At 65.8% G+C, this 18,316-nt stretch overlaps 1 protein-coding gene across 1 annotated transcript; it reads right to left on the reverse strand.

Annotated features, from left to right (window-relative positions):
* Positions 1 to 1,683: 1,683 nt before the first annotated feature.
* SCN1B (sodium voltage-gated channel beta subunit 1) lies at positions 1,684 to 17,227 on the reverse strand. The gene is made up of 5 exons (XM_064504556.1): positions 17,043 to 17,227; positions 13,537 to 13,706; positions 7,050 to 7,290; positions 4,882 to 5,023; positions 1,684 to 2,311 (listed from the first exon to the last, which is right to left on the reverse strand). Exons 1-5 carry the CDS (start codon positions 17,083 to 17,085, stop codon positions 2,245 to 2,247), a joined length of 663 nt encoding a protein of 220 aa, XP_064360626.1. The 5' UTR covers positions 17,086 to 17,227; the 3' UTR covers positions 1,684 to 2,244.
* Between the last annotated feature and the right edge of the window lie 1,089 nt (positions 17,228 to 18,316).

An 18,316-nucleotide genomic window follows, 5' to 3' on the forward strand; every position in this document is an offset into this window, starting at 1 on the left:
ATGGGGACACACTGGTTGTGGGGGACACCTCGATGGTGGGGACGTGCTGATGGAGGGCCACCTCGGCCATGGGGACGTCCCGGTCACTGGGAGGTGCCGGTGGTGGGGACGTCCCAGTTTTGGGGACATCTCGGTGGTGGGGACGTCCCAGCAGTGGGGCCACCTCAGCCATGGGGACGCCCTCGCTGGAACGACCCAGTCATGGGGACACCTTGGTGGCAGGGACGGCCCAATGGTGGGGACACCCTAGTCATGGGGACATCTCAGTCATGGGGGACAACTTGATGGTGGGGACACTCCAATGGTGGCACACCTTGGTCACGGGGACACATCAGCCCCCCTGATGGTGGGGACCACCCGATGGCGAGGACATCCTGGTGACATGGACACCTCGATGGTGGGGACGTCCCAATGGTGGGGACACCTCGGCCATGGTGACACCTTGATCACAGGGACACCTCGATGGTGGGGACACACCAATGGAGGAACACCTTGCCCATGGAGATGTCCTGATGGCAGGGACACCTCGATGGTGGGGACACCTTCATCACGGGGACACCTCGATGGTGGGGACACACCAATGGAGGGACACCTTGCTCATGGAGACGTCCTGATGATGGGGCCACCTTGATGGTGGGGCCACCTCAATGGTGGGGACACCTCAGCCATGGGGACACCCTCATCACAGGGACACCTTGATGGTACAGACACACCAATCGACGGACGCCTTGTTCATGGAGACGTTCTGATGGCGGTGACAACTCCATGGTGGGGACACCTTGGCCATGGGGACACCTCGATGGTGAGAACACACCAATGGAAGGACACCTTGCTCATGAAGACGTCCTGATGGCCGGGACACCTTCGTAGTGGGGCCACCTCGGCCATGGGGACACCTTCATCACAGGGACACCTCAATGGTGGGGACATCTCAATGGAGGCCCACCTTGCTCATGGAGACGTCCTGATGGTGGGGACACCTCGACGGTGGGGACACCTTGGCCATGGGGACACCCTCATCACAGGGACACCTGGACGGTGGGGACACACCAATGGAGGACCACCTTGCTCATGGAGACGTCCTGATGGCTGTGACACCTCCATGGTGGGGCCACCTCAGCCATGGGGACACCTCGACGGTGGGGACACCTCAGCCATGGGGACACCCTCATCACAGGGACACCTCGACGGTGGGGACACACCAATGGAGGGACACCTTGTTCATGGAGACGTCCTAATGACGGTGACACCTCCATGGCGGGGCCACCTCGGCCATGGGGGACACCTCGATGGTGGGGACACCTCGGCCATGGGGACACCTTGTTCATGGAAACGTCCTAATGACGGTGACACCTCCATGGCGGGGCCACCTCAGCCATGGGGACACCTCGATGGTGGGGACACCTCGATGGTGGGAACACCTTGCCCATGGAGACGTCCTGATGACGGTGACACCTCCATGGCGGGGCCACCTCGGCCATGGGGGACACCTCGATGGTGGGGACACCTCGATGGAGACCCACCTCGCTCAAGGACATGTCCTGATGCTGGTGACACCTCCACAGCGGGGCCACCTCGGCCACCAGGACCCCCCCGATGGCCGTTACCCCCCCCCAGGTGCCACCCCCACCCGGACGCCTGGGCCCTCCCCCACACAGTGGCACGAGCCAACCCGAGCGGAGCCACAGCTCAAACGGGCATTTTTATTGGACGAGATCTTGGGGGTGGGGTGTTTCGGGGGGGTGGAGCTAAGCTGCCCCCCTTACCCCCCCCCCCCAGCGGGGCGGTTATTGCAGGGGGGGAGCCGGGCCGGGCCCCCCCCCGGGCCCCCAAAGTGCAAACGGAGCGGGCGGGGCAGGCGTGACGAGGCGTGACGAGGCGTGTCACTGTCCCCCGGGGGGGGGGTGACACCGGCGCACACACGTGTGTCACCGCGCCGTGGGGGGTGTCTTACGTGTCATCGCGTCGCGGTGACGCATGTCGGTTGACGCGTGTTGCCTCCCCCGCGTGCGGCACGTCTTGGCGTGTCACGGCGTGTCCTGGCGTGTCACGGCGTGTCCCCACGTGTCCCCGCGTGTCCCATGCATGGCGGCGTGCAAGCAGCAAGCGCGTGCGGCGGCGGCGGTGGGGGTCTTCTCCTCCCCCCCACCCCACCCCACCTTCATGCAGGCGGCGGGGGGCACCGCGGGGGGGTCGGGGGGTGACACAGGCGTGTCCGGGGGTGACGCGGGGGTGACGCGGGCGTCACTCGGCCACCTGCACCCCCGTGCAGTTCTCCTTGCTCTCCGAGGTGATGGCCAGGTACTCGGAGCTGTGGGGCGGGGTGGAGAGGTCACGTGGTGGCCGTCACCGTGGTTGTCCCTGTCCCCAGCTCTGTCCCCATCCCGGTCCCATCTCCATCCTGGTCCCATCTCCATCCTGTCCCCGTCCCCATCTCCATCCCCATCCCGGTCCCCTCCCCATCCTGGTCCCATCTCCATCTTGGCCTCACCCCATCTCCATCCTGGTCCTTGTCCCTATCCACATCCCCATCCTGGTCCCGTCTTCATCCTGTCCCCATCCCACCTCCCACCTCTCCCCATCTCCATCCCGGTCCCATCCTGTCTCCCTCCTGTCCTCATCTCATCTCTATCCTGGCCTCCATCCCCATCCTGCTCCCCATCCCATCTCCATCCTGGTCCCGTCTCCATCCCATCTCTCATCTCCATCCTGGTCCCGTCTCGATCCTGTCTTCACCCCATCTTCATCCTTGTCTCCATCCCCATCCCCATCCTGGTCCCATCCCACCTCCATCCTTGTCCCCGTCCCCATCTTGGTCCCATCTGCATCCTGGTCCCATTGCATCTCCACCCCATCTCCATCCGGGTCTCCATCCACATTCTGTCCTCACCCCATCTCCATCCCATCTCCCATCCCCATCCTGGTCCCGTCTCCATCCTGTCCTCACCCCATCTTCATCTCTCTCTCCATCCCCATCCCCATCCTGGTCCCACCTCCATCCTGGTCCCACCTCCATCCTGGTCCCAACCCCGTCCTGGTCCCACCTTCATCTCCATCCTGGTCCCATCCCCATCCTGGTTCCATCTTTATCTCCATCCTGGTCCCACCTCCATCCTGGTCCCACCGCCGTCCTGGTCCCACCCCTGTCCCGGTCCCACCTTCATCCCCATCCTGGTCCCCATCTCCACCTCCATCTCCCATCTCCATCCTGGTCCCACCTTCATCTCCATCCCATCCCCATCCTGGTCCCATCTCCATCCCATCCCCATCCTGGTCCCATCTCCATCCTGGTCCCACCTTCATCTCCATCCCATCCCCATCCTGGTCCCATCTCCATCCTGGTCCCACCTTCATCTCCAGCCCATCCCCATCCTGGTCCCATCTCCATCCTGGTCTCCATCCCATCTCCCATCTCCATCCCATCTCCATCCCAGTCCCATCCCCATCCTGGTCCCGTCTCCATCTCCATCCCATCTCCATCCTGGTCCCACCTCCGTCCTGGTCTCCATCCCACCTCCCATCTCCGTACCCATCCCCATCCTGGTCCCATCTCCATCCTGGTCCCACCTTCATCTCCATCCAACCCCCATCCCAGTCCCATCTCCATTCTGGTCCCACCTTCATCTCCAGCCCATCCCCATCCTGGTCCCATCTCCATCCTGGTCCCACCTTCATCTCCAGCCCATCCCCATCCCAGTCCCATCTCCATTCTGGTCCCACCTTCATCTCTATCCGACCCCCATCCCAGTCCCATCTCCATTCTGGTCCCACCTTCATCTCCAGCCCATCCCCATCCTGGTCCCATCTCCATCCTGGTCTCCATCCCACCTCCCATCTCCATCCCATCTCCATCCCAGTCCCATCTCCATTCTGGTCCCGTCTCCATCTCCATCCCATCCCCATCCTGGTCCCACCTCCGTCCTGGTCTCCATCCCATCTCCCATCTCCATCCCAGTCCCATCTCCATTCTGGTCCCGTCTCCATCTCCATCCCATCCCCATCCTGGTCCCATCTCCATTCTGGTCTCCATCCCACCTCCCATCTCCCTCCCCATCCCCATCCTGGTCCCATCTCCATCCTGGTCCCACCTTCATCTCCATCCAACCCCCATCCCAGTCCCATCTCCATTCTGGTCCCACCTTCATCTCCAGCCCATCCCCATCCTGGTCCCATCTCTGTCCTGGTCTCCATCCCACCTCCCATCTCCCTCCCCATCCCAGTCCCATCTCCATTCTGGTCCCACCTTCATCTCCATCCCATCCCCATCCTGGTCCCATCTCCATCCTGGTCTCCATCCCATCTCCCATCTCCATCCCAGTACCATCTCCATTCTGGTCCCGTCTCCATCTCCATCCCCATCCCCATCCTGGTCCCACCTCCGTCCTGGTCTCCATCCCATCTCCCATCTCCATCCCAGTCCCATCTCCATTCTGGTCCCACCTTCATCACCATCCCATCCCCATCCTGGTCCCATCTCCATCCTGTTCCCATCTTCATCTCCATCCGACCCCCATCCCAGTCCCATCTCCATTCTGGTCCCACCTTCATCTCCAGCCCATCCCCATCCTGGTCCCATCTCTGTCCTGGTCTCCATCCCACCTCCCATCTCCCTCCCCATCCCAGTCCCATCTCCATTCTGGTCCCATCTCCATCTCCATCCCATCCCCATCCTGGTCCCATCTCCATCCTGGTCTCCATCCCATCTCCCATCTCCATCCCAGTACCATCTCCATTCTGGTCCCGTCTCCATCTCCATCCCCATCCCCATTCTGGTCCCACCTCCATCTTGGTCCCATCTCCACCTCCATCTCCCATCTCCCATCTCCATCCCAGTCCCCTCCCCCCCCCATGTCCCCCCCCCCGTGTCCCCCCCCCACGCACGCGTTCTCGGGGGCGGGGGCCTCGGCGGCGGCGGCCACTTTGCGGTAGCAGTAGAGCATCTCGGCGGCCAGCCACACCGTCAGCACCACGATGAGCACGTACATCATGATCTCCGAGACGATGGACGCCATGTCCCGCGTGGCTGGGGGGGGGCCGGGGGGCGGGGTCAGCGCCGCCAGGCTCCGCCCCCAATCATAGACCCCCCGCCCCCTGCCCAAAACCCCACCCCCTGCCCCAAAAAACCCTGCCCACAAACCCCGCCCCCCCGCCAAGCACGTGCATCGTGATCTCCGAGACGATGGAGGCCATGTCCCGCGTGGCTGGGGCGGCCAGGGGGCGGGGTCAGTGCTGCCAGGCTCCGCCCCCAATCATAGACCCCGCCCCCTGCCCAAAACCCCACCCCCTGCCCAAAAAACCCCGCCCCCCAAGATGACATCACCACCCCCGTCATGCAACCACCACCACCTCACGTCTTGCCCACGGCCTTGTGCTCACAAGCCCCGCCCCCTTCTGCAATAGGCCCCGCCCCAATTGGTAGGCCCCGCCCACCTCCTGCTTTGCCCCCTCGGTCAAGCCCCGCCCTCACATCAAGCCCCGCCCCATTCTTTCAGGCCCCGCCCCCCCCACTTTTAGTAGGCTGCCGCCAATGCTGTAACACTGCCCCAAGCCTGTAGCCCCGCCCCCAGGGCCTGTAGCCCCGCCCCCAGACCCATAACTCCACCCCCAGACCCCATAGCCCCACCCCCAGACCCACAGCCCCACCCCCAGGCCCATAACCCCACCCCCAGGCCCACTAGCTCCACCCCCAGGCCCAGTCCCACCCCACCTCAACCCACCATCCCTCCACCACAACCCCGCCCCAGACCCATAACCCCACCCCCAGGCCCCATAACTCCACCCCCAGACCCATAACCCTGCCCCAGGCCCCCTAACTCCACCCCCAGGCCCCATAACCCCACCCCTAGACCCCATAACTCCACCCCTAGGCCCCATAACTCCACCCCACCACCCCCCAAACCCAACACCCCACCTCAACCCAACACTCTACCTCAAGCCAACGCCCCACCTCAACCCACCACCCCAGACCCATAACCCCGCTCCAGACCCATAGCTCCACCCCCAGACCCATAACCCCACCCCTAGACCCCATAACTCCACCCCCAGACCCCATAACACCACCCCCCACCCCCCAAACCCAACACCCCACCTCAATCCGCCCCACCTCAACCCAACACTCTACCTCAACCCAATGCCCCAGACCCATAACCCTGCTCCAGACCCATAACTACACCCCCAGGCCCCATAGCCCCACCCCCAGACCCCATAACCCCGCCCCCAGATCCACAGCCCCACTCCACCACCTCCCAAACCCAACACCCCACCTCAACCCAACATCCCAGACCCATAACCCCACCCCAGACCCATAACCCCGCCCCCAGGCCACCTAACTCCACCCCCAGGCCCCATAACCCCACCCCCAGGCCCCATAACTCCACCCCCAGACCCCATAACTCCACCCCCAGACCCCCCAAACCCCTCATCCCACCTCGACCCATCACCCCACCTTCAACCCAACGCCCCAGACCCATAACCCAATGCCCCAGACCCATAACCCCACCCTAGATCCATAACTCCACCCCCAGGCCCCATAACCCCGCCCCCAGATCCACAGCCCCACTCCACCACCTCCCAAACCCAACACCCCACCTCAACCCAACATCCCAGACCCATAACCCCACCCCAGACCCATAACCCCGCCCCCAGGCCACCTAACTCCACCCCCAGGCCCCATAACCCCACCCCCAGGCCCCATAACTCCACCCCCAGACCCCATAACTCCACCCCCAGACCCCCCAAACCCCTCATCCCACCTCGACCCATCACCCGACCTTCAACCCAACGCCCCACCTCAACCCAACGCCCCAGACCCATAACCCCACCCTAGACCCGTAACTCCACCCCCAGGCCCCATAACTCCACCCCCAGGCCCCATAACCCCACCCCCAGGCCCCATAACTGCACCTCCACCCCACCTCAACCCAACGCCCCACCTCAACCCAATGCCCGACCTCAACCCACCGCCCCACCTCAACCCACCGCCCCACCTCAACCCACCGCCCCAGCCCCATAACTCCACCCCCCCGGGCGCGCGCCGCGGCCCCGCCCACCCTTGCCGACGACGGCCAGGTGGATGGTCTTGTTGAGGGCCAGGCTGTAGACGTAGCCCTCGAAGGTGAGGTTGCGCTCCAGGCGGCAGACGTAGTCGCCCGCGTGCCGCGCCGACACGTTGGTGAGCAGCACCGAGAGGTCCTGCAGGTCCCGGGTGCCCCGCGAGCCGTTCCACACCAGCACCCCCGCGAAGCGCCCGTCCGCCACCACCGCCGGCCCCTCCGGCTCGTACCGCAGGATCTGCCGACGGCCGGGAGCCACGTCACCGCCGGGGCCGCTGATGGCGCCGGGCTTCTACTTGTCACCGTCACCGCGGGGGGAAGCGCCCGCTGGTGACACCCGCCTGGGGTCGGAGTGGATGGACCAGCTGGGAACTACTGATAGGGCTCCTTGGGCTTGTCACTGTCACTGTCACTGTCACTGTCGTCATCGTCGTCACCGTAGGGGGAACGACCCGCCAGCGACACCCACCCGGGGTCGGGGTGGATGGACCACCTGGGAACTACTGATAGGGCTCCTTGGGCTTGTATTGTAAGGCTTGTCACCGTCACTGTCACTGTTGTTGTCACCGTCACTGTTGTCACCATCACCATGGGGGGAAGCGCCCGCTGGTGACACCCGCCTGGGGTCGGAGTGGATGGACCAGCTGGGAACTACTGATAGGGCTCCTTGGGCTTGTCACTGTCACTGTCACCGTCACTGTCGTCATCACCGTCACCGTAGGGGGAACGACCCGCCAGCGACACCCACCCGGGGTCGGGGTGGATGGACCAGCTGGGAACTGCTGAGAGGGCTCCTTGGGCTTGTCACCGTCACCATCACCGTCGTTGTCACCGTCACCGTGGGGGGAACCGCCCGCCAGCAACACCCACCCGGGGTCGGGGTGGATGGACCAGCTGGGAACTGCTGAGAGGGCTCCTTGGGCTTGTCACTGTCACCATCACCGTCGTCACCGTCACCGTGGGGGGAACCGCCCGCCAGCAACACCCACCCGGGGTCGGGGTGGATGGACCAGCTGGGAACTACTGATAGGGCTCCTTGGGCTTGTATTGTAAGGCTTGTCACCGTCACTGTCACTGTCGTCGTCACCGTCACTGTTGTCACCATCACCATGGGCGGAAGCGCCCGCTGGCGACACCCGCCCGGGATCAGGGTGGATGGGCCAGCTGGGAACTACTCATACGGCTGCTTGGGCTTCTATTGTAACGCTTGTCACCGTCACTGTCACTGTCACTGTCGTTGTCACCGTCACCATGGGGGGAACCATCCGCCAGCGACACCCACCTGGGGCCGGGGTGGATGGACCAGCTGGGAACTACTGATACAGCTGCTTGGCTTGTATTGTAAGGCTTGTCACCGTCACTGTCACTGTCGTCACCATCACCATGGGGGGAAGCACCCGCTGGTGACACCCGCCCGGGATCAGGGTGGATGAGCCAGCTGGGAACTACTCATACGGCTGCTTGGGCTTCTATTGTAACGCTTGTCACCGTCACTGTCACTGTCATTGTCACTGTCGTCGTCACTGTCACCATGGGGGGTAACCACCTGCCAGCAACACCAACATGGCGCCTGGGTGGCCAGGCCACCTGGGAACTGCAGACGTGGCTACTCAGGTTTGTCACTGTCACCGTCACTGTCATTGTCACCGTCACCAGGGGGGTAACCAGCTACCAGCAACACCAACCCAGGGTCAGGCTGGTTGGGCCACCGGGGAACTACAAGCGCGGCTGCTTGGGGATGGACTGGACAACTTGTCACTGTCACTGTCACCGTCACTACGGCTGTAATCCGCTCCTGGAAATACCGACACAGGGCCGGGGGGGCTGGGCCACCCGCGGACTACCAATATGGCTGCTGCGGCTTGTACCGAAGCGTTTGTCACTGTCACTGTCACTGTGCTGGGAACCACCCCCGGCAACACCAGCACAGCGCTGGGGCAGCCAGGTCACCTGGGAACTACCGACGTGGCCGCTTGCAGCTGTACTGTAGCATTTGTCACTGTCGCCACGGGTGTAAACCCCTCCCGGCTGTCCCACCTCCAACCCACCAGTCTGACTGTACCCACAACAGCTCCCCGTGCCCCAGTCCCCACAGTATGCCTGTACCTGCAACACCCCTCCCATGCGCTACTCCCCTCAGACTGGCTGTACCCACAAGCCACCGCTGCCCCAGTCCGGCTGTTCCCCCAGGAACCACTGCCACCAGGCTGTCCTCTGCCTAGCTGTACCCACGGTACCCCCATGCCCCAATTCCCCTGTCTGACTGTACCCACAACACCCCCCCATACCCTGATCTTCTCCATCCAGCTGTTCCTGCACTGGCCCCAATCCCCCCAGTACAGCTGTGCTCTCGACCTCCCTGTGTCCTACACCTCTGTCCGGCTGTACCGACCGCACACCCCCATCTGGTTGTACCTCTGCATCTGCCAAACCTGTCTGGCTGCACCCCGATCCCCTACCCTGTCTGGTTGTATCCCTGCATCCTGCACACCCGGCCAGGTGTACCCACAACCCAACAGCCCTGTCCAGCTGTACCCATGAATCTGTGTCCCACACACCCATCTGCCTGTATCCCAATCCTTTACACTGCCCAGTTGTAGCCCAATCCCACACCCTTCTCCAGCTGTATCCCTATGTCTCAAGCCCCTGTCAGACTGTATGCTTATGTCCTACACCCTTGTTGGGCTGTATCCCCAACCCCATGCCCCTGTCTGGCTGTAGCTGTGGTCCCCAAGCTTTTCCAACTGTCTCCCTGAGCTCCTGTACCCCGACCGGCTGTACCCCTGATCCTGAATCCCTGTCCAGCTGTACACCTGACTCCCCTGTGTGTCCCACACCCCCATACGGCTGTGCCCCACGGACCCCCCCCCCGCACCCCCATACGGCTGTGCCCCACGGACCCCCCCCCCCCAGTCCGGCTGTACCCCTGAACCCGCACCACAGTCTGGTTGTACCACCATGTCCCGCACTTCTGTCCCACTGTACCTCTGTATCCTGCACCCTGTCCAGGTGTACTCCGCCCCAACCTCCTCCACCTGTGTCTGACTGTACCCATGTCTCCACATCCCTGTCCGGCTGTACTCCCTGTGTCCCCCAGCCCCATCCAGCTGTATCCATGACCCTGCACCACCATCCAGCTGTACTTGTGTCCTGTGTCCTTGTCCACCTGTACCTTGCCACAACCTCCCCCACCCAGCTGTACCCATGACCCCACACCCCTGCTCGGCTGTATCCACTGTGTGTTCCCTCACCCCCACTCAGCTGTACCCCATGTGTCCCCAAACACTGTCTGGCTGTACCCCTGCCCCCGCTCGACTGTACCCCTGTGGCCTGCACCCCGCGCCGGCTGTACCTTGCCTCTAACCTCCTCCACCATGGTCTGGCTGTACCCCTGAGCCCACAACCCCATTTGGCTGTACCGCACACCTCCCTGAACCCTGTTCCGCTGTACTGCTGAGGGTCCATCCTAATGTGGCTGTACCACTGTGTCCTACACCCTTATCCGGCTGTACTTACTATACACACCGCAAACCCCAAGCGGTTGCATCCTGCAACTCCCACAACGTCTGGTTGTACTGTGGCCCTGCACCCTCATCTGCCTGTACCCCCGCATCCTGTGCCCCCCTCCGGCTGTAGGCCCCGTCCACCCAGCATTCAGCTGTACCCCCAATCCCCCCCCGTCCCGGTGTAACCCCCCCCGCCCCTGTCCAGCTGTACCCCTGCCCCATCCGCCTGTACCCGTGTCCTGCACCCCTGTCTAGCTGTAGGCCTCTCCTGCCCTTGTGCAGCTGTCTGCCCGCTGCCCAGCTTCACCCCCAATCCCCCCCCATCCCGGTGTAACTCCCCCGATCCCTGTCCGGCTGTACCCCCCACCCCTGTCTGCCTGTACCTCCGCATCCTGCACCCCTCTCTGACCACAGACCTCTCTCACCCTGGTGTGGCTGTCCGCCCGGTGTCCAGCTTCACCCCCCCGGTCCCAGTGTAACCCCCTGGTCCCCATGCGCGTCTGGCTGTACCCCCACCCTGTCTGCCTGTACCCCTGCATCCTGCAGCCTTCTCTGACCATACACCTTTCTCACCCTTGTGCGGTTGTCCGCCCAGTGTCTAGTTGTACCCCCAATCCCCCCCTGTCCCAGTGTAACCCCCTGCCCCGGTCCGCATCCGGCTGTACGTCCACCGTGTGCCTGCATCCCTGCATCCTGCACCCCTCTGTAGCCATAGGCTCCTCCCACCCCCGTGCGGCTGTTTGCCCGGTGTCCAGCTGTACCCCCAATCCCCCCCCGTCATGGTGTAACTCCCCTGGTCCCTGTCTGCCTGTACCTCCCACCCCTGTCCGCCTGTACCCCCACGTCCTGCACCCCTGTCCGGCCGTAGGCTCCTCCCAACCCCGTGTGACTGTCCACCCGGTGTACAGCTGTACCCCCAATCCCCCCCGGTCACGATGTAACCCCCTGCCCCGGCCCGTGTCTGGCTGTACCCCCACCCTGTCTGCCTGTACCTCCGCATCCTGCACCCCTCTCTGACCAGAGACCTCTCTCACCCTCGTGCGGCTGTCCGCTCGGTGTTTAGCTGTACCCCCAATCCCCCCCTGTCCCGGTGTAAATCCCCTGATCTCCGTCTGGCTGTAACCCCCACCCCTTTCTGCCTGTACCCCTGCATCCTACACCCCTGTCCGGCTGCAGGCCCCTCCAACCCTTGTGTGGCTGTCTGCCCGGTGTCCAGCTTCACCTCCAATTCCCCCCCGTCACGGTGTAACCCACCCCCGTCCGCGTCTGGCTGTACCCCCCACCGCTGTCCGCCTGTACCCCCACATCCTGCACCCCTCTCTGACCACAGACCTCTCTCACCCTGCTGCGGCTGTCCGCCCGGCATCCAGCTTCACCCCCAATCCCCCCCAGGCCCGGTGTAACTCCCCTGGTCCCTGTCCAGCTGTACCCCCCACCCGTCTGCCTGTACCCCCACATCCTGCACCCGTCTGGCTGTAGGCCCCTCCCACCCTTGTGCAGCTGTCCGCCTGGCATCCAGCTGTACCCCCAATCCCCCCTGTCATGGTGTAACCCCCCCTCAGCCACGTCCGCCTGTACCCCCCACCCCGTCCACCTGTACCTCTGCATCCTGCACCCCTTTCTGACCATAGGCCTCTCTCACCCTGGTGTGGCTGTCCGCCCGGTGTCTAGCTTCACCCCCAATCCCCCCCAGTCCCGGTGTAACCCCCTGCCCCGGTCTGCATCTGGATGTACCCCCACCGCTGTCCGCCTGTACCCCCACATCCTGCACCCCTCTCTGACCATACACCTTTCTCACCCTCGTGCAGTTGTCCGCCCAGTGTCTAGCTGTACCCCCAATCCCCCCCAGTCCCGGTGTAACCCGCCCCATTCCCGTCCGCCTGTACCCCCCACCCCTTCCCGCCTACACCCCCAGGTCCTGCAGCCCCATCTGGCTGTAAGCTTCTCCCACCCTTGTGTGGCTGTCCATCCAGCGTCCAGCTGTACCCCCAATCCCCCCTGGTCACGGTGTAACCCCCTGCCCCTGTGCGCGTCCGGCTGTACCCCCACCCTGTCCACCTGTTCCTCCGCATCCTGCACCCCTCTCTGACCACAGACCTTTCTCACCCTTGTGCGGTTGTCTGCCTGACGTCCAGCTGTACCCCCAATCCCCCCTGTCACGGTGTAACCCCCTGGTTCCCATGTGCATCCGGCTGTACCCCACCCTGTCCGCCTGTACCCCCACGTCCCGCACCCCCGTCCAGCCGTAGGCCCCTCACACCCTGCTGCGGCTGTCTGCCCAGCATCCAGCTTCACCCCCGATCCCCCCCAGGCCCGGTGTAACTCCCCTGGTCCCTGTCCAGCTGTACCCCCCACCCCTGTCTGCCTGTACCCCCACATCCTGCACCCCTGTCTGGCTGTAGGCCCCTCCCGCCCTTGTGCAGCTGTCCGCCTGGCATCCAGCTGTACCCCCAATCCCCTCCCCGTCCCGGTGTAACCCCCTGTCCTGGTCCCCGTCCGGCTGTACCCCACCCTGTCCGCCTGTACCCCCACGTCCCGCACCCCCGTCCAGCCGTAGGCCCCTCGCACGGCCGTGCGGCTGTCCGCCCGGCATCCAGCTTCACCCCCAATCCCCCCCAGGCCCGGTGTAACTCCCCTGGTCCCTGTCCAGCTGTACCCCCCACCCCTGTCTGCCTGTACCCCCACATCCTGCACCCGTCTGGCTGTAGGCCCCTCCCACCCTTGTGCAGCTGTCCGCCTGGCATCCAGCTGTACCCCCAATCCCCTCCCCGTCCCGGTGTAAACCCCTGTCCTGGTCCCCGTCCGGCTGTACCCCACCCTGTCCGCCTGTACCCCCACGTCCCGCACCCCTGTCCAGCCGTAGGCCCCTCACACAGCCATGCGGCTGTCCGCCCGGCATCCAGCCGTACCCCCGGTCCCGGTGTAACCCCCCCGGTCCCCGGTCCCGTCCGCCTGTGCCCCCCCCGGTGCGGCGGTACCTTGTCGAAGGCCTGGGCGCCCTCCTCGCGGAAGAACCACTCGGTGAGGGCCTCGGCGGTGGTCTCGCTGCGGCGCTTGCAGGAGATGCAGAGCAGCTTGAAGGGGGCACCCAGCACCGCCTCGGTGTGCGAGTCCACCTCCACGCACCCCCCGCCGCACCCCGTCGCCGCTGCCGGGGGGGGGGAAGAACAGACAGCGTGGCCGCGTCAGCCGCCCCCCCGCGGGGGGGTGTGCTGTGACGTGGCGGGGCGCGCGGGGCGGGGATGTGGGACCCCGTGGTGGCATCTGGGGGGGCGTGGGGGGGGGACGTGGGACCCCGTGGTGGCATCTGGGGGGGACGCAGGGCCCTGCGGTGGCAGTGGGGGGGACGTGGGACCCCGTGGTGGCATCTGGGGGGACGTGGCGGGGGGACGTGGGACCCCGTGGTGGCATCTGGGGGGGACGCAGGGCCCTGCGGTGGCAGTGGGGGGGATGTGGGACCCCGTGGTGGCATCTGGGGGGATGCGGGGGGGACATGGGGCCCCGTGGTGGCATTTGGGGGGGACGTGGGACCCCGTGGTGACGTTTGGGGGGACGTGGGGGGGGGACGCAGGACCCCGTGGTGGCATCTGGGGGGGACGCAGGGCCCTGCGGTGGCAGTGGGGGGGACGTGGGACCCCGTGGTGGCATCTGAGGGGACGCGGGGGGGACATGGGGCCCCGTGGTGGCATTTGGGGGGGACGTGGGACCCCGTGGTGACGTTTGGGGGGACGTGGGGGGGACATGGGACCCCATGGTGGCAGTGGGGGGGGACACAGGACCCCACAGGGACATTTCGGGGGGACATGGCACCCCGCGGTGGCATTTGCGGGGGATGTGGGGGGGACACAGGACCCCATGGTGGCAGTGGGGATGACGTGGGACCCCGCGGTGGCGTTTGGGGGGACACGGGAGGACATAAGACCCCGCAGCGGCAGTGGGGGGGACACAGGGGGGACACAGGACCCCACAGTGGCACCTGGGGGGGACACAGGACCCCACGGTGACGGTAGGGCGGACACGGGACCCCGTGGTGGCATTTGGGGGGGACACGGGGGGCACACGGGACCCCACAGCTGCAGTGGGGGGGGACGCAGGACCCCACGGTGGCCGTCGGGGGGACATGGGGGGGACACAGGACCCCATGGTGGCATTTGGGGGGGGACGTGGGACCCCATGGTGACAGTGGGGGGAACAGAGAGGGGACACAGGACCCCGTGGTGGCAGTCAGGGGACATGGGGGGGGACGTGGGACCCCGCAGTGGCATTCGAGGGGGACACAGGACCCCACGGTGACTTTTGGGGGGGACGTGGGAGGGACACGGGACCCCGCGGTGGCATTTGGGGGGACGCGGGGGGGACATAGGGCCCTGCGGTGGCCGTGGGGGGGGACACGGGGGGGATGTGGGACCCCACGGTGGCAGTGGGGGGGACCCAGAGGGGGACCCAGGACCCTGCGGTGGCATTTGGGGGGGACACAGGACCCCGCGGTGGCAGTCGGGGGACACGGGGGGGATGTGGGACCCCGCAGTGACGTTTAGGGGGACATGGGGGGGGACAAGGGACCCTGCAGTGGCAGTGGGGGGACATGGGGGGGACGTGGGACCCCAGGGTGGCAGTGGGGGGGACACGGGGGGGACATGGGACCCCACAGTGGCAGTGGGGGGACACGGGAACCCATGGTGACAGTCAGGGGGACACGGGGGGGACACAGGACCCCATGGTGGCATGTGGGGGGAGATGGGGGGGACTGCAGGGGGGACGGGGACACTTGAGGGGGGACATTTGTGCGGGGGGGGGGACAAGGACCACGGAGGGGATGGGGACACTTGGGGGGGACATTTGGGGGGGGCAGGGACTGCGGAGCGGGAACGGTGACACTTTGGGGGGGACATTTGTACCGGGGGGGTGACAGGGACCTGGGAGGGGACGGGGACACCTGGGAGTGACATTTAGGGGGGTGACAAGGACACTTAGGGGGTGACAGAGACACTCGGGGGGGGGGAACGTTTGTGCCAGGGGGGAGGGCACTGCGGAGCAGGAACGGGGACACTCGGGGGGGACATTTAGGGGGGTGACAGGGACACTTGGGGGGTGACAGTGACTGCAGAGGGGGGACAGGGACACTCGGGGGGGACACAGACACTCGGGGGGGACATTTAGGGGGGTGACAGGGACACTTGGGGGGTGACAGCGACTGCAGAGGGGGGACAGGGACACTCGGGGGGGGACACAGACACTTGGGGGGGACATTTAGGGGGGTGACAGGGACACTTGGGGGGTGACAGGGACTGCAGAGGGGGGATGGGGACACTTGGGGGGGCACAGACACTTGGGGGGGACATTTAGGAGCAGACAGGGACACTCAGGGGGGACATTTGTGCTGGGGGGGGACGAGGACACTTGGGGGGGACATTTAGGGGGGTGACAGGGACACTTGGGGGGGACGAGGACACTTGGGGGGGACAGGGACACTTGGGGGGGACATTTAGGGGGGTGACAGTGATATGCGGGGGTGACAGGGACACTCGGGGGGGACATTCGCTTGGGGGGGGAGGAGACAGGACAGGACGCGTCACGGGGGAGGGGACAGCAGGTGACAGGGGCCCGGGCAGGGGACACTCGTCCAAGGAGGGGGGGGGGCACTGCGGAGGGGACTGCGGGGGGGGGAGGGGACTGCAGAGGGGACACGGGGGGGGAGGGGACACCGGGGGGGTGACAGGGGACATTGGGGGGGGGGAAGGGACCCCGGGGGGGTAAAGGGGACACTGGGGGGGACAAGGGACACTGACGGGGGGAAAAGGGACCTCGGGGGGGGGGGAAAGGGACACTGGGGGGGGACAAGGGACACTGAAGATAAGGGCAGGCACTGGGGGGGTGACGGTGGACATTGGGGGGTGACAGGGGACACGGGGGGTGACAGGGGACATTGGGGGGGGAATAGGGGACCCCGAGAGGGACAAGCGACCCGGCGGGGGGGTGACAAGGGACATTGGGGGGGCAATAGGGGACCCCGGGGGGGGGGATAGGGGACACTGCAGGTGACAGGAGACCCCGGGGGGGGGGGACAATTGCCCCGGGGGGGGGGGGACGACAGAGAACACGGGGGGGTGACAAGGGACACTGAAGGGGTACAAGGGACATTGAGGGGGTGACAGGAGCCCTTGGGGGGGGGACATTTGCTCTGGGGGGGGCGACAAGGGACACCGGGGGGGGGGATAGGGGACACTGGAGGTGACAGGAGACCCCGGGGGGGGGGGACATTTGCCCCGGGGGTGGGGGGTGACACTGAGGGGGGGGGACACCGGGGTGGGGGGGGGAGCACCGGGGTGGGGGGGGATAGGGGACACTGGAGGTGACAGGAGACCCCGGGGGGGGGGACATTTGCCCCGGGGGTGGGGGGGTGACACTGGGGGGGGGGGACACCGGGGTGGGGGGGGGGAGCACCGGGGGGGGGGGACACCGGGGGGGTCCCGGCCGGACTCACCCAGGAGGAGGCCGAGGAGCAGCGCGGGCCCGCGGGGGCCCATGGCGGCGGCTCAGCTCCGCTTCGAGGCCGCCGGCGGCCGGTTCCGACCCGCTCGGGGCCCGGTGGCTCCTACCGCCGCGCCGCCCCCCCGCAACCCCCGGGCCCGGCCATGGCGGGGGGGGGTGGGGGGGGGCGCCCCTCCCCCGCCGGACGCCTGGGCCCCCCCCGCGGCGGGGGGGGGGGGAGGGGAGGGCACCGGGGCGGGGGGGGGCCCGGCCGCTGCCGAGGGCCGAGCGCAGCCCCGCTGTGGGGGTTCAAGGCATGGCCGGGCCGGCGGCGACCGGTTCGGACCGGTTCGGAGCGGTTGGGGCCGGTACCGAGCGGCACGGAGCGGTTCGGGAGCTTCGGGTGCGCTCGGAGAGCTTCGGGTGCGCTCGGAAAGCTTCGGGAAGGCTCGGAGAGGTTCGGGAGCGCTCGGAGAGCTTCGGGAAGGCTCGGAGAGCTTCGGGAAGGCTCGGCAACACTCGGCTGCGCTTCGGTAACACTCGGCTGCGCTTCGGCAACACTCGGCTGCGCTTCGGCAACACTCGGCTGCGCTTCGGCAACACTCGGCTCCGCTTCGGCAATACTCGGCGCCGCTCGGCTCGGCGCACTGCGGCGGCGGCGGTCACGTGACGCCGCAGCTGCGTGGGCGGGGGTGGGGGGTGGGGGGTGGGGGGCGGGGCCGGCCGTGACTGAGCGGCGGCTGCGTCGCGGCGGGAGCCCGAATTTTCCCGGTTTGGCCCCAAAAATCCGCCCTTGCCGGGTAGCGAATCTTCCCGATTGAGCCGCAGAGCCTCCCTCTGACCCCAAATCCACCTGATTCCCCCCCAAATTCACCTCATGCACCCCAAATCCTCCTGATTCCACCCCAAATTCCCCTCATGGACCCCAAATCCACCTGATTCCACCCCAAATTCCCCTCCCAGACCCCAAATTCTCCTGATTCCACCCCAAATTCCCCTCATGGACCCCAAATTCCCCCGATTCCCCCCCAAATCCCCCTCATGGATCTCAAATTCTCTTGATTTACCCCAAATTTCCCTCATGCACCCCAAATCCTCCTGATTCCACCCCAAATTCACCTCATGGACCCCAAATCCTCCTGATTCCACCCCAAGTTCCCCTCCCAGACCCCAAATTCTCCCGATTCACCCCAAATTTCCCCCCCAGACCCCAAATTCTCCTGATTCCACCCCAAATTCCCCTCCCAGACCCCAAATTCTCCTGATTCACCCCAAATTTCCCCCCCC

This window comes from Dromaius novaehollandiae, unplaced genomic scaffold (genome assembly GCF_036370855.1).
Source record: "Dromaius novaehollandiae isolate bDroNov1 unplaced genomic scaffold, bDroNov1.hap1 HAP1_SCAFFOLD_41, whole genome shotgun sequence".
Classification (NCBI taxonomy): domain Eukaryota; kingdom Metazoa; phylum Chordata; class Aves; order Casuariiformes; family Dromaiidae; genus Dromaius; species Dromaius novaehollandiae.

Excerpts from the sequence above, each read along its gene's own strand:
- SCN1B (XM_064504556.1), bottom strand. The coding sequence starts at position 17,085 with ATGGGCCCCCGCGGGCCCGCGCTGCTCCTCGGCCTCCTCCTGG. Across the intron at positions 13,707-17,042 it reads GCTCCTCGGCCTCCTCCTGG|CGGCGACGGGGTGCGGCGGG; the intron begins GTGAGTCCGGCC and ends CCCCCCCGGCAG. Across the intron at positions 2,312-4,881 it reads GCCCCCGCCCCCGAGAACGC|CTCCGAGTACCTGGCCATCA; the intron begins GTGCGTGGGGGG and ends CCCGCCCCACAG.